The 14805-nt window shown below is 41.5% G+C and overlaps 2 protein-coding genes across 6 annotated transcripts in view; one reads left to right on the top strand and one right to left on the bottom strand.

The window, feature by feature from the left end:
• The window catches only part of inppl1a (inositol polyphosphate phosphatase-like 1a), a 35153-nt gene extending 33958 nt beyond the window's left edge, over positions 1-1195 (top strand). For all 5 annotated transcript variants that reach the window (XM_030151953.1, XM_030151956.1, XM_030151955.1 and 2 more), the window contains one exon: positions 34-1195. In XM_030151953.1, the coding sequence (XP_030007813.1) occupies positions 34-133 (100 nt within the window). In that variant the 3' untranslated portion in view covers positions 134-1195. The remainder of the gene's footprint in view (positions 1-33) is intronic.
• A 3174-nt stretch (positions 1196-4369) lies between these two features.
• On the bottom strand, positions 4370-6956 carry phox2a (paired like homeobox 2A). The gene is made up of 3 exons (XM_030151958.1): positions 6668-6956; positions 5266-5453; positions 4370-4898 (listed from the first exon to the last, which is right to left on the bottom strand). Exons 1-3 carry the CDS (start codon positions 6912-6914, stop codon positions 4407-4409), a joined length of 927 nt encoding a protein of 308 aa, XP_030007818.1. The 5' UTR covers positions 6915-6956; the 3' UTR covers positions 4370-4406.
• Positions 6957-14805: the final 7849 nt, after the last annotated feature.

Below are 14805 nucleotides of genomic sequence, written 5' to 3'. Positions count from 1 at the left end.
AAATAAAAGCTTTCATTTCATGTTTTTTCACAGTGATATTACTGAAGAGGATCTGGAGGAGGCGGGAGTATTTGATCCCGCCCACAAGCGCATCCTGCTGGAGAGCCTCAGGCAGCAGCAGCAGCAGAAATAAACTGTACCAAACTGGTCTATGACTGGTCCAAATCGGCCTGGTAGCACACCGGGTCCCAAGAGGCCAAATCTCAGCTGAACTGAAATGAGCTGGAACGTGCCAGTTCATGCCAGACTGTGCCTTGTGAGAGAAATTGCACTCCATTTTTACTTTCAAAAACACTTATTGAACCAACGTTTTTTTTTTTTTTTTTAATTATTTTCACATGTACTGTATGTATGTTGTCAGTGTCATAGAAGTGGCCTTATTGAGTATAATCATTTCAGTCCCTTAAGCATCGCTACATAATGCAGCTCTCAGCTTTAAGCCTAGAGTGAAGATGCAGGATGTGATGTGTGATTTTTCAGCCCAGACAGAATTTGAGGCGTGACTGACCACAAGGACTTTAAAATGAATCTTTTTGTGTCGTAGCATCAGTTGTGACCTGCGGCTAGCATTAATGCTGGCTTTTCTTGCTAGACAGAGCAGAAAGCTTTTCTGCCATAATGAGAGGAGGGCTTGAAACCTAATTTTTTGACACTGTTCTTCTCAGAGTCTGCCCTACTGATGGAAAATTTGTGGGATGACGTTAAGCGTTAGAAAGCACCCATGGGTAATGTCAGCCCACGGCTCGGGCACAGGAACCTCATCGTTTCCGGAGTGGGGGCGGGCAGGAAGTAAAGCATCATTAAGCTGTAGTAGCGAGGACCTAGCCCTGAAGCCTAACATTAGTTTATATTTTTGTGATAATGTCTGGGCCACTGTAGCTTAAAAGGTGACACTGGTTGTATTGCACCAGTGTCCCTGCATGTATTTATTGTATTACATTTTCTAATGATAAAGGGAATATAAAGCAACCCACCAAACCGGTCCTTGATCATCTTGATACATCATGCACATGTATGTAAACATTAGCCAATAGATTTCGACATCAGCTCCCTCACATGAAATGCTCAACACTAACATTTCATCTTTCCCCCTACGCTCTGGTACTGACATGTGGTTTGTCATTATTAGAGATTTTATTTTTCAGGCACCTTTTAGAGTCCTCCAACCCAAAGTGGGGAAACAAAGTAGATAGAGAGGTAAAACTAGAAGGGAATATTTCAGATAATTAATGCTGCGTCATAGTGAAATATCCAATAGCACTGTCTGTGTGACTGTGTGTGTGACTACATGTTTTTCATTGTCACACATTAATTGCCTGTAAGGACGTCACATTTCACTTTGCGGAGTTAAACATCTCCTTTTGCAATCATACATGACCCACATTTTTCGGTCACTTCTATGATGCATTTGTGTCTGTAATGGAGTTTCATTGTTCAGGGAACTGATTAACAAGGCCAAGTAGATTAACTAAGAGTAATTCTGCTGAAGAGTAACCATGCCAACATGTTGTCATTGTCTTAGAGAAATCATTTGTCACCAAAACTTTTGTCTATAATATAGGTAAGAGAGCTTTTTTTTTTTTTTTACTTATATGGTTTAATTTGGTTCTGTGGTTACAGGTCATATTTTCTTTGGATAATGACATATTTTGTACACATGGGAGATGAATAGTAAAGGTGTAAATGTGGGAGCTCAGCTTTCTGCAGGACAGATGTTGTCAGTGCAGGTTTCATTGTTCTCTCATTTAACCAGCAGATGGCGCTGCTACTTCATGAACCTCATCGATAGTTACTGAAATTTGAACTCAGTGAAATCAGTTCTTTATAGTTCTGTCCAGTGATATGTGTGTTGTAGTTAAAGTTGGCGTATGTTCTTAGTGTTAGTGAGGAGACTGCCTTCACTGTCCTAACTTTTCAATCCTGCCTTCTCTTGCTGCCAATGAGACAAGAAGCAAAATTTGTTTATACAGATGCTGGTGTGGATGTTTCTTCTCCTCATCCGGCCAAATTACTCAACTGAACTTGCTTTTGTGACTTAATTAAAGGGTTAAACATTTTTGCTACATCAGCCTCTATAGAAGCTGAAGGTGGCACGTTAAACTGATTTAATGTGCTTTTTTTAGAATCAGAATATATGGTGAATATATTCAGATGAAATCCTTTGAGCATGATGTTGCAGCAGGTTTATTCATGTATGTAACAGATCTGACATTGTTCCTTTTTACTGTTTCTCCACATAAATTATTTTAGCGCACATCCATCCTAACACTCAGCTATTTACCTGTTTTGTAATATGTGTGCTGTACAGGTTTATTTTTACTGTGTTATATCTTTTAACAGCCAAACAACTGTAATGCTGAGAATGAGGATCTGCCGTTCAGACATTTTAAATCTTTTGTGTATTTAAGCCTTTTTTTTTGTCTTTTCAGTGTTCGCAGTGGTGAGTGTGTGAAAGAGACTGTGTGTGTGTGCGCGCGAGTGTGAAAAAGAGATTTGGTGTTGTTTTTCTGACACTCCATTTTATCCTATTTTTTTCATGTAGTCTTCTCTTTTGTTGTGTTAACTTAATGCTCATCCATGTTTTTTTTTTTCAATTAAAGTCTAATAACTTTACTTATTTTGTGGAGTGACTATTTTTCTTTTTTCTTTTTTTATCTACAGGGAGAAACAGAAAGATTTAATGAACCCAGAGGTGCAGATGTGTCAAATGTAAGGAAAGGGAAAGAGAGGATGGTAAAATAAATATCACTTTTAACCCACAGTCATTCTGTCACATGAAAGAAACCACATCATTTAAGTCATCACTTAGTGCTTTCATAATGTAGATTTATTAGAATATTCAGAGTAGTGCTATAACTTCTCATTCACTAGAGCTTCTGTCGATTCATAGTTTCATAGATGTGTTGGTCTGTCAGACAGAGGCTCTGCAATGAAATAAATCTGCAAAGCAATGTGAGAGAAATTAAAAAATGCTACCTAATATTTATATTACTAATTACAGAATTTACAGTCACATAATTTTAGCAGTTCAAAGTAATGTGTGGATTTCTCAGTGAAACAATCATAAAAAATTATTAATAAATACACATTTGTTTTCCCTTTTTCAGAACAAAACATAGCACTGGACCAAATTTGCTTCTGTGAATTACACCTAAAGTAAACAGTTCTCACACAAGCAACTTTTAGAGGTGAAAAAATGTATCAAGAGTTAAAAAAAAAAAACCATGAGTTGTTAACTGGGAGGAAGATGTATTCAATCAGACAGAGGAGAAATTCTGTCACTCTCTATCCTTATACTATATTGCCAACATTTGACCAACATTATTTTATGCTTTACAGAGAAAAAAAAACAGCATTCTGTGTTCTTTAACTGTTGGAAAACATTTGACTCTGCTCAGACATAATTAAAGTCCAAATTATGAGGAAAAATCTCCAAAAACAATGATGGAAATGAGTCGTCGCACCGTTATACCACCACTAAAATTCAGGCTTCCGGCTGTTCTTCAGTGACACATCGTCCAACAAAAACAGCAAGTTCTCCACATTTTCTCTTGCGGACATTGAACAGTGTCCACTGTTTGCTAGAGAAAGGCATTATGGGACAGAGACAGACCTGGGGAGGGGACGTAAAAGCTTCACTGAGAAACATGGTGTGGATAAGAGGAGGGAGAAGTCAGAATTGATACAGTAAAGGAGGAGGAGGGGATGAACTGGGGAGGTGTCTAGTCTGGACCCGGCTGTGTTAATTGGATTTTAGAATGCCCTCTGTTCAGCAAAGAGATTTAAGGGGGTGGGGGGTCCTGGTATTTCTGGTCGGGGTCTGTGTGTCAGGAGCTTAAAGGAAGTTGTGCTTGCTGGTAAAAGTTTGCTTTGTCTTCCCTTTAGCAGAGGCCGGAGCGTGATGTTGATATTTCTACTTTAACCTCGTACCTGACTGCCATGTTTATCAGAGCTGCTGCTGCTGTGGATGAGAAAGTCACAACAGGGTATCTGTTAAGTCAGAGCAGTCCTGTATGACCATAAATCTGGCTACACACAAACGCTGCGTTTCTGTACACGAATAGACAGTTAATTTCGTAGACTCCAGAACTCTGTTTCTTGTGGTTTGTGTGTGTTTGGGTCAGTATGAACAGATTTATCTTGAAGGAGAGGTGAATATTCCCAGTGACGTCTTGTAGGTATAATGTACACAGTTGCATATCGAGAGTGGTGAGGGCAAGGCCTGTGTTGTTCTGTGATTTTGTTGTTTTTTTTTGTTTGTTTGATCAGGATCAGGGGCTAAGTTGAAGTGCAGCAGATTATACCACTGGATACAGGGTTATAATGGTCCCTACCCTCTCAACAAAACCCCCTCGCTGTTCCAGTAGATCACATCCAGTCTTTTCCAGATTCTTTTCCTCTGTGCTTCAGAACAGGTTCGTCTTGATAGCAGGGTTGGGTTTTCTGTGGAAGGAGGACAGGACTCCAGCAAAAGGCCCGGTCATACTGTCCGCCGGCTGCCAGGCCTTCAGAATCTCCTGAGTCTGGGCAGCAGGCTGAGCCACGGCCGGGTTGGATGGGCCCAGGCTGGACCAGCTAGGCGGCTTCAGCCCCTGCAGCACCGGCGAGCTGGAGGTGTTCACGTAGCTGTTGGGAGGGGCCGGGCTGGGGCTCAGGCTGGCTGGGCTCCCCAGGTTTCCACTGGCTGAGCCCGTCAGGGATGCAGTGCTGTCAGGCGTGGGGCTGCAGGTGGATTCTTTGGATTCATCATCATCTGATGAGGATCTGGGCTCTCCGCTCTTCTTCCCCCCGGAGCTGCTGCTGGTACTGCTGCCTGTGGCGCCGGCAGAGCTGTTGGCTTTGGCATTGGCTGCTCGCTCCTGCTTACGAAACTTGGCACGCCTGTTCTGAAACCACACCTGTAACACACATGGATGGATGGATGGATGGATGGATGGATGGATGGATGGATGGATGGATGGATATGCACTGCTTATAATTCATATCTAAAGTACTGTATCATTAGCCTCATACCATAACTGCCTAAGTCATATTTTCTCAGATTATAGCAAATGATGCAGAATGAAGCAGCAGTGTTAGAAGAGTAAAGTTACAGTTGTCACAGTTTGGCCAAAAACATCTCTTAGGCAATTATCCTATAAGGCTTACAATATGTTAACATGACAAATAGTGTGTTGCTCTGCTTATTTCCACAGAAAATGGCCTAGTTCTTCTATAATCTCCAAAAGGATAAAATAGATCAGAATGTAAGGGGGTTCTTCCCACCTGTACCCGGGCCTCCGTCAGGTCTATTTTCATTGCCAGCTCCTCCCGGGTGTAAATATCCGGGTAGTGGGTCTCGGCAAAGACCCTCTCCAGTTCCTTGAGCTGGGAGCTGGTGAACGTGGTCCGGATCCGCCGCTGTTTCCTCTTCTCGTTCAGGCCTGACGGGTCCGAGAAGAACTTATATGGAACTGAGAATGACAGACCGAGGTTTATTAGTGAGAAGCCTCATGTAGAAGGAAATGAGCCACGCCGAGAGGAGAGGCCTCACTGACATGAAACATAACCGGAAGAAAAATCTGTAACTTTTCGACCAGGCAGAGTAAGCGAATGTAAATGTTTTAAATTGTTTTTTTGTGTGTGTGTGTTTGTTTGTTTTTTTTTAGTTTGTTAATGAGGACGATCGACCTGAAACAGAGGAAACATGAATAAATTCAGACCGTCCGGATGGGTCGATATTAGGCTGTAGGCCTTTTTTTTTTTTTTTTTTTTTTTTTTTTTTTGGTCCAAATGTGTTTGTCTCTGAAATATTAAAGGAAAAGAAAAACTAGAATTTGTCGACCATCATCCATTATGCTTTTTATTGTACTGTTTTGAGTGTATTTGTTTTTTATTTTATCGATTGATATTGACTGTTTTGCGCTTATATTAAAAACCACTTAGCTTAATTAGCCTACCTACAAAATAAATATCTAAATAGAAGAAAAAAAAATTAATGATGTAATAGGCTACAATTAGGCCACATAATTTGGGGAGATTCGTAAGATAATATTTGACAGCAATTTAGCATTTTTTCTTTTTTGTTTTTTCTAAAAATCTAAAATGAAACTCCAGTGTATTCTCATGGTTAAAATAATCCAATCTATTTTTTTGTTTTGTTTTTTACATCCCAGACATTGGTTTCAGTTCTTCTTGCATTGTGTAGTTGTGGAATAATAACGAATAAATGAATGAATAAATAATAATTAAAAACAGTTCTAAACGAATGAAGACATTTATAGTCACCTCCCTGTGGTTGTGTCTCTACACAAGTGTGACATTGTCAAAAATCGTGCACTTATAACGGTAAGCAGGTTTGAATTATACTTCTTATTATTAGCCTATTATTATTTTTATTAGTAGGCCTATTAGTATTATTAGTATTGTTGTTATGCGCAAGTGACCTTATTGTTGAAATGTGTATCGAATTAACAGTGCTGATTGATGACAGTTTTAGTTCATATGGTTTATATTTGAATCTATATGTTTCAATTGAGACTGAAATTTTCACTTTAACAAATTGCATGTAGGCTGTTTTATGTTACGTGCTACAGGGAATAAAGGCAGATTTTTCCTAGATCACATTGTATGGGTTTTATTCTCCTTTTACAGGTGATATGCGTGGATTCCCTGTCAGTGTTCCTACCTGAGGTGTACGGTGTGGGCTGGTGCTCCCTCAGGGCTCCCAGGGTGCAGCTGGCCGTGCTGAGCGGGGTGCAGCCCGGGTTGGTGAAGGGCCCGCTCCGGATGGGGTTGTACTGGAAGGAGTTGGCCTGACTGCAGGAGCTGAAGTCGTAGGTCGCCTCCATGGCCGCCATGCAGGAGTCGTAGGTGTTTAGGTACGGGTATTCCATCTTATACATGGAGGAGCCGGTGGAAAACTCGGTCTGCATGTGGAACCAGGTGCACTCTGGGAGTCACAGGGGGACAGGTGCGTCTTCGGCCCCGGTTACAGCGGTCTGTGGCCGGAGTCAAACCCGTGCAGTTGTTCGGTCTTCAGTATGTCCACGGTCGGCTCTCCAAAATCCACGTTTATTGTCACTGTCACGGGGCTTTTATTTTCAGCTTTTCTGGGTAAATAATCCTGTTCTTTTCTCTGTTACACTCTTCTGGTCTCCTTCACCCTGGTTTTCTCAGTCGCTGTTTCTCCACGTGCTGTTGTTCACTCTGCGCTCGCGCTTCGTTTGACAGCGCTGCGGCTCGCGCGGTGTTTATAATAAACTTGGCAGCGCGAGAGACAATAGCAAGGCGGTGGTCTAGTTTCCATGACAATGCCTGGTGACTATAACGGGCCAGGGGGAGGGGGGGTGAAGAACCAGTGAGTGAGCGTGGACACTGACTGCCCCCCCACCCCACCCCTTCCCCACGCAACCACCGTCCGACGCACCGCCCACGCGCGCATTACAGCATCAGTATCTCTCAGGTGTCAGCTCGAGGTGCGTTCAGCGGAAGCCAACATCTTCTTTTTATAAAAACAGACATTAAGTCTGCACATCATAGTTTTAACAGTGGTGAGTTCAGTGTCACACGTTTAAGTTGCGTTTAATTCACTGTTGTTGAGAGCCATAAAGTGTTTTTAGTAAAATTTGGTGCTTTCAGAAAATTTCCACCACCGATTTATTTTTATTTCAGTGTTTTACAAGTTGCGGGAGCTGATGCATTCACTTGCTGCTGTGGATAAATCCTCCCCGGTTTTTCTGTGACATAACAGAGGATTTAACTCCAGAATAAACGAATGACATTAAACAGGCCTTTGCAATACTGGGGAAATGCATAAACATTTCTGAATGCAGCTGTCCGATATTGGACTGCTCTGGAGAGTTCAATGTGCCATTATTTTCGTTTTTATTTTGGCCTGAATAGTGCAGAGAATCTATTAACGTGTGGTTAAAGCAAAGCAGATATGAACAAATGTGGAAGAGCCACCGGTCAGCACTGTTCTTACCCCTCAAACTGCTGGTGGAAACTCGTGCAGCTCGGCAGCAGAAGTCTTTATGAGGGGGAAAACGTCCAGATGTGACGGTGATTGCTGAGATTAAAAGCTTTGATTTGATTCCGATCACTTTTACGGAGATGTCACCGGAGTGAGCGTCAGTTTGATGTATAGGACTGGAGAGGGAATTGGCTGCGGAGACAACCGAGCAACCACGACAGGCTAACCATAAACGCATTGACGCTCCATAAATTGGTTTAAGTTTATTGTTCGGTGTCATACAATGTGATAAGTCATATCCCACACGGCCTCAACACAAACACACACTTACACGCGGGGCTGGAAACCGGCAGACCGTGCACCAACAGTGCGCTCTCCAAATCTGGAACTTGTTTTTTTTTTTTTTTTTTTTTTTTTTTTAAACCATGAAGGCTGTGTTCATGGAATTAACAGGCTTTTTATTAGAGGAGAAATTTCACCAAATAATATAATCCACAAATCGAAATTACGTTGTACGCGCACGAGGAAAATTAATTAACTTTGGCTTGTGTGCGCGCGCGTAAAAAGGGCTGAAAGTGCGCTCTTATCTGCGTGACCGGGGGCTGCGTGATGAGGCTCCTTAATGCCATTAACCCGCCGTCGCCGCCACGCAGGAACGCGCATGCGTGCGTTTCTGCACTGTACTCAAACAAGAAATAAGTATTAATAATAAGATTTGTTTGAGGCGTTTATTGTGTGATGTTTGGGGCGGGGCTTTGCGCACTCATCCTGCAGCGGTTCATCCCGAGCTCTGGTCGCACATATGTCATTTCTGTCGCTTCTTCTCTCATCGGAGCTTTGTCCGAGTCTGTTCATCTACAAAGTCAGACACCAGAGCTCTGAATTTACGAGAAAAAATGCATGCATACAGCCTGAATGAAAGGAATAAAATAATAAACTTCTGTAGCTCCTTTGGGCCTATATGTAAAGTTTTAATATCTTCTTATATTTAATTTTAAAAGCTAATGTAAGATTTAATTCTGTTCTAATGTATGGTGTTTTTGTTTAACAGTTAAAACATAGATATTATCAGTTATGAAATTATTTTATGAAATAATTAATCTCTTTTATTCCAGTCGTATCATTAGGCCTATTTTCTGGGGCGTCTTCTGGGCTAAGATATTATGCCCTAGGTCCATAAAGAGGCAGAAATTATGGTAATAAACCTAATATAGACTAAAGGTCAGTGTAAACATGGTTTGAAGCCCGTTTATTGTGTCATAAAAAGTCCACATGATCAGCGAGAACATCAGACAACAGCATATTTCTTTGCATCACACTGAAGAAAAATAACCTGTTTAAGTATAGACTACAAAAACTAAAATAGTTGCCACATGGTTTCCTGTCATCACTCTGAACACACTCTGGATGTGTGTTTGTTGGCTTCCATATGGCGTCTGTTGTGCGTCCATGTCCCGTCTGCTGGGTTCAGAGGTGAGTTTACCGAGAAACTTAAACAGTTTCTAAGTTAAACCATCCGGGCTGTTTCTGTCCGACTCTGGCCTCCAAAAGAGCAGCGAGGAGCGACCCTAGCTCTCCCGCTTTCAGCATTTAAAGTCTAATCCCTTCAAAGAGGGGACCGGTCTCTTCCAGGCCACTAATCCGCCCCATAGTGCTCCAGCGCCGAGGGAGACGTCTCCTCTGCGCAGGCTTTAACTTTGGACTTTTACATTCATGGGGCGATTTGACGGAAACAGTAACGGGAGGCTTTTGCATTCATGACGTCTGAGTCAACAGAGAGGGACACAATGGGCCCCTAAAGGCTCCCGAGGGCCCCTGTGAGAGAGGGACCACATCTCTAGGGATTATAGGCCCATGGAGGACTGAGGTATTGAGGTGATGCGTAAAACTTATGGATGAGAGCTTTTTAATCAGAGTCATGACATTAACAGATCAATTTTTTTTACCGTAATTTTAATGCGTTTCATTTAAAGTGGATATTTATATTTTATATTTTCTATAAAAAAATATAATAGGCTAGTGACAGGGAACTGACTGATCAGCAATAAGGAGGCTATAAGGTTCATAATGATTTGTCTTTAAGGAAGTAATCAATAACCTATGATTAATGGCCATAAATAAGGCCTTTTGGGTGTAATCTAATAACTGGAAGGACTTTTTTTTTTTATTTAAAGCCACAGAAGGTCCTGTATGTAGACCTCTTTCTTTCTCAATTTATACAAACACGAAAATAAGATGATCTGTGGAAATAAATCTTAACTAAATTTCCAACATTTGTTCTCTGGTACTGGTTTGGTCTGCAGGGCTGCTGCTGCTGCTGCTGCTGGATGGTGAGTGGATGCAGACTGGCCTCCACGAACCAGGCTGGAGAACTTGTTTTGGCTGCTGTGGGTGCAAAGACTCGGACCTATGATGGATGGTATCGATGGAGAGATGAAGAGGTACGTGGATACAGACAGGGGATAAGGAATGAGTAAAGGATGGGACACTGGTTTAAAGAAAAACCACGCGGGAGGCCCAGGCCTGTATCTGTCCCACGACACGCGGTGGTGGTCTGAAAACCAACTGAAGCTGTCAGTCACAGAGAGAGGGTGAGATCCTGCCAGGTCCATCCATCATGGAAGCTCAAAGAACAACACATCCCATGTGCCAAAAGTCGTTTCTCTGGTTCCAGACTGAGGCGGATATTGATTCACGAGTCTCTGACAGTGTCCAGGTTTAAAACGCATATTAAAAACACAAATACATCATGGAGATGAGACCGAAAATCCATTGAAGTCAGAGCCACAAGTAGGATCATTTATAATATAATGTCATGCTAATTTTACGCGCGCAATCTGGGTCCTGGTGCGTAAAGAATTAACATGTTCACTCATTTATGCCCTTTTACTGCATAACCACTTTATAATAAGAAACCCCTAATACTAAAAACATAAATAAATAAAAAGTAACTAGTCCAATGAAAAACAATCCAATTCATAGATTGTTTACTATATTGCCATGGCAGTGATCAGAACATGAACATGTGCATATGTGTGTTTGCTCATTCTCATATTTAATCAGGTTTTTTGCATATTGAATAATTATATTATATGTATAATAATGTCTCATCAGGTGTACTGTTATGGCTTCTTTCATTTTCATATGTGCCTGTTGTTTGCATCTCTATTGCAACATCTTTCTCTGCGTTTCTGTCTCTCTCATTTCATCTTGGTCATAGCAGGTGTCTATAATCTCCTGTGGCTCCTGGATGTAGTTTTAATTTCTCAGACTGCAGTTCTGCAATAATAATGTCCGTGTGAAGTCCTAATATCCTTGTCTAGTGGGTCAGGACTGTGTTGTGTACATGTAGAAGCGGCTGCAGCTTCCATCCAGGACAATGTGATGCGCTCAGCCAAGCAGCTGACTCTACCTGTGTCACTAAAATGTGTCGTGTCATCACCCCTCATAAGACTCTCTTCTCTCGGAGGTCGATTTGATAGCGCATAAAATAAAATCAAAAACACAGATCCTGCCGTTAACATCGGCCCGCGCCTTTACAGCAGCAGAGCCTGGCGCAGTGCATTTGATTTGCCCGGTGATGGATGAGAGATAGTGTAGGAAGTGGGGATGGGTGGGGGTGATGGGCCCGGGGCCGGGGGTCCCGTCGGTGAGCCTGTCCCCGCATTTCAATCCCCAATTACCGGAATGTGCCGTGACGCTCCGGCTCGAGACGACGGTGCGCACCTAACCGGGTTAGAGAGAGGAGCAACAGCAGAGAGCGGAGTTCCATGGAAGCATTAATGCAGGTAGAAAGTGTTGATACACGTGATCAAAATCAACCTGGTCCTGACTGAACCTACACATAGAACGACTAAGGACTTCTAAAAACAGAATTGAAAAACATAAAAGCTATCTCAGAATATTTACTTTGGTCATTGCCTGTTATTAAAAGCCACATGGGATCTAACCAGTCAGAACATGCAGAGCGCAGACCAGGATTCACATCGTTTTTGTGATCAATGAAAAGAAGAATCTCATCAAATTGCACCAACATTTCTTTTCCAGTAATGCCAGTTTTACGCACACATAATCTGATCACACAGGCGTGAATCAGAGAAACTACGGAGGCCGTTAAAGAGCTCAGTTGTTTCATGAATCGACCTTCGCATTGCGCACTAAGTTTGGCCAAGAAATCAGTGAATTCGACTGGATAAAAAAAAAAAAAAAAAAAAAAAAAAAAAAAACACCAACAAAATAACGACCCAAATCACACCATCCAAATGATTACCCAGAAGGCTCATCAGGAGGAGCGTTTACAAATAAATAAATAAATAAAATTGAAAGCCTCAAACACGGTCATTAATTTTAAGCCATCAAATTACCCTCATCTTAATTTAAGTCAATTCTAACATCAATTCAACACGCATTCATCAGCCAAAACCTGACGCGGTGCAGCTGCGGGTATTCACATGCTGCATCCATCTCTCCATTGCAGCAGACCTGTATTACCCTAATGGATAACGGCATGTTACTTAAAAAAGAAGCTTTTTAGGATAAAAACCGGGTCCCGGGAGACCACAGTACACACTCACACACATCCATACGCACACCACAGCTGGAGCGGAGAGGGATGGCCGTGCGCAGGAGAGCTTCTCCAAACACGCTAATTAGATCTGGAGATCTGGCCCCGCGCTCTGAAAGCAGCCCAGCGGCGGGGCGCGCGGAGCTGTGGAAAGTTAATTGAATTAAATTCCTCCTAAACTAATTAGGCTGCAATCTGCCACGCGAGCTGTCCCTGAGCAAGGTTCGAATTAGGCGAAATGGATTTGTTCCTTTTCTTTAAGAGAAAGGCGGACAGACTGGTGTGTTTTTGGTGGGGTCCTTTATTTGTCTTTTATTCTAATTCTCCCGTGGGACTGTCACGTGATTGCCTTGCGGGTAACCTGACGTCCTGCACCGGTGCGGACCCGAGTCTGGCCCCAAAACCACTGCAGAGGCTCATCAGAGAGGCCTCTAAATGCGTGGGCTGTGATTACCGCGTGGACGAGTCTGAGCATCTTCTTAAACTAAGAGCTGAGTGGACGGAGGTAATGGAGGTGAAATCGATCGGCTTCCAGAGGGAGGGAGATGAGAGGAGTGCAGAGGGACACGGATGAAAATCCCCCGTTAAGAGCAGGGACAGATATGATAATGTGGGAGCCTCTAGTAGTCGTTCATCATTCAGCACCTCCACCTGGATGCACCTCCTGCACGGCCTCCACGCCACAGTCTGCCTGGACCCCATGGCAGCTGGGGTTAGGACAGGCCCGTGGACAGATCTGCCTTTATATTTAACACCTGCTTCCATCATATCATCAAAAAATACAGTTACAGTCTTCAAGCCCTTTAACTCAGCTGGGAAAAAAGACCATTTAATCCTTTCATGCATGAATTTTGAGAACCTTCATCAAGATTTTTTTTTCTTGAGTGTTTTTATTGCACCTTGAATTGCCTTGTTGCTGAAAAGTGCTATACAAATAAACTTGCCTTGCCTTATTCTTCCTTTGGCATGAAAAAAACAAACAAACAATGGGATCAAGTTTTTTTTCCCATCTAGTTCCAAAAATGTCCACTCAGGTACACCATGCATTTAATTTTTGAAGCAAAGAAACATATATATATATATAAAACCCAATAGCAGAAAGTGATATGGAAACAATGAAATTAAAAAAATTTAATACTGCTAATTTGATGTTTTCTCACATTTTAACATATTCTAATACTAGTTATTATTCACTTCATGGAGACAATATACAAAAAAAAAAAAACTTTTTGCTTGAACCCCCCCCCCCCCAAAACAAACAAACAAACAAACAAACAAACAAAACGTTTAAACACAGTCTAACAATTAACAATTGATCTACACTTAAACATGTTAGTGCAGATCAGGTTTATCAACAACAGCAAAGTTACAGTAATGGTATGAATTGCAGTGTATGGGATGTTGCATAAGCGTCCACTGTTTTGGCTGATATGAAACTAAAACAACAAAATCCATGAATATACAAGTGAACAGCTGGAGAATAACTGTCCACTGTAGTGACCACTATGCATGAAAGGGTTAAGTTTGTTGCTGAAACCTAAGGAGCAGGTGTCTGTAAACCATTTAACCCTTAAACACATTCAGCTATACTTTTCTCTACATTTAACTTTTCCCAATTACCATTTATTTTAACATTATCCTCTTCATTTTGCATATTTCTGTCAAAATCTGGGCTCCTCCTGTATTTAATTCACTGATCATGTAGATCTTCATGAAAGCTCAGAGTGAATTCAAAGGTTATTATATCACAACAAAGAAAATTAAAGCAAAACTGACTTTTTAGTAAAATTTATCATCAACTGGACATAAAACAAGCGTCTACACCCACTATTATTTATCAAACTACATGGGTTTCACTGGTGAGTATGACGGAGCCTCTGAACATCCACATGGGTCATATCTGATGACCATGAAAAGATGACAAACTGCATTTTACCTGAATTATTAAAAGTATTTATAGGATTAGTGCTTCAGAAGTTATTAAACATTTTAGATCAGTCGATACTTTTGGTTGCTGTTGACTGTTTAAGTTAGGGGTGTCAAACTCACTTAAGTTCAGGGGCCACATTCAGCCTAATATGTTCTAAAGTGGGCCAAACCAGTAAAATAATATAAATAATAGGATAAGAACTGATAAATAATGTCAACTCCAAAGTTTTTTTCTCTGTTTTTGAGTGAAAAAAAGTCAAATTCCATAATGAAAATGTTTACATCTACGAACCGTACTTGAAGATAACATGAACAAATGTGAACCTGAAAATTCTTTAAAAAATAAGTGCAATTTTAA

This window comes from Sphaeramia orbicularis, chromosome 13 (genome assembly GCF_902148855.1).
Source record: "Sphaeramia orbicularis chromosome 13, fSphaOr1.1, whole genome shotgun sequence".
NCBI lineage: Eukaryota > Metazoa > Chordata > Actinopteri > Kurtiformes > Apogonidae > Sphaeramia > Sphaeramia orbicularis.
Note: the sequence above shows the minus strand (reverse complement) of the source record. Positions and strands in the feature narration are given on the sequence as shown.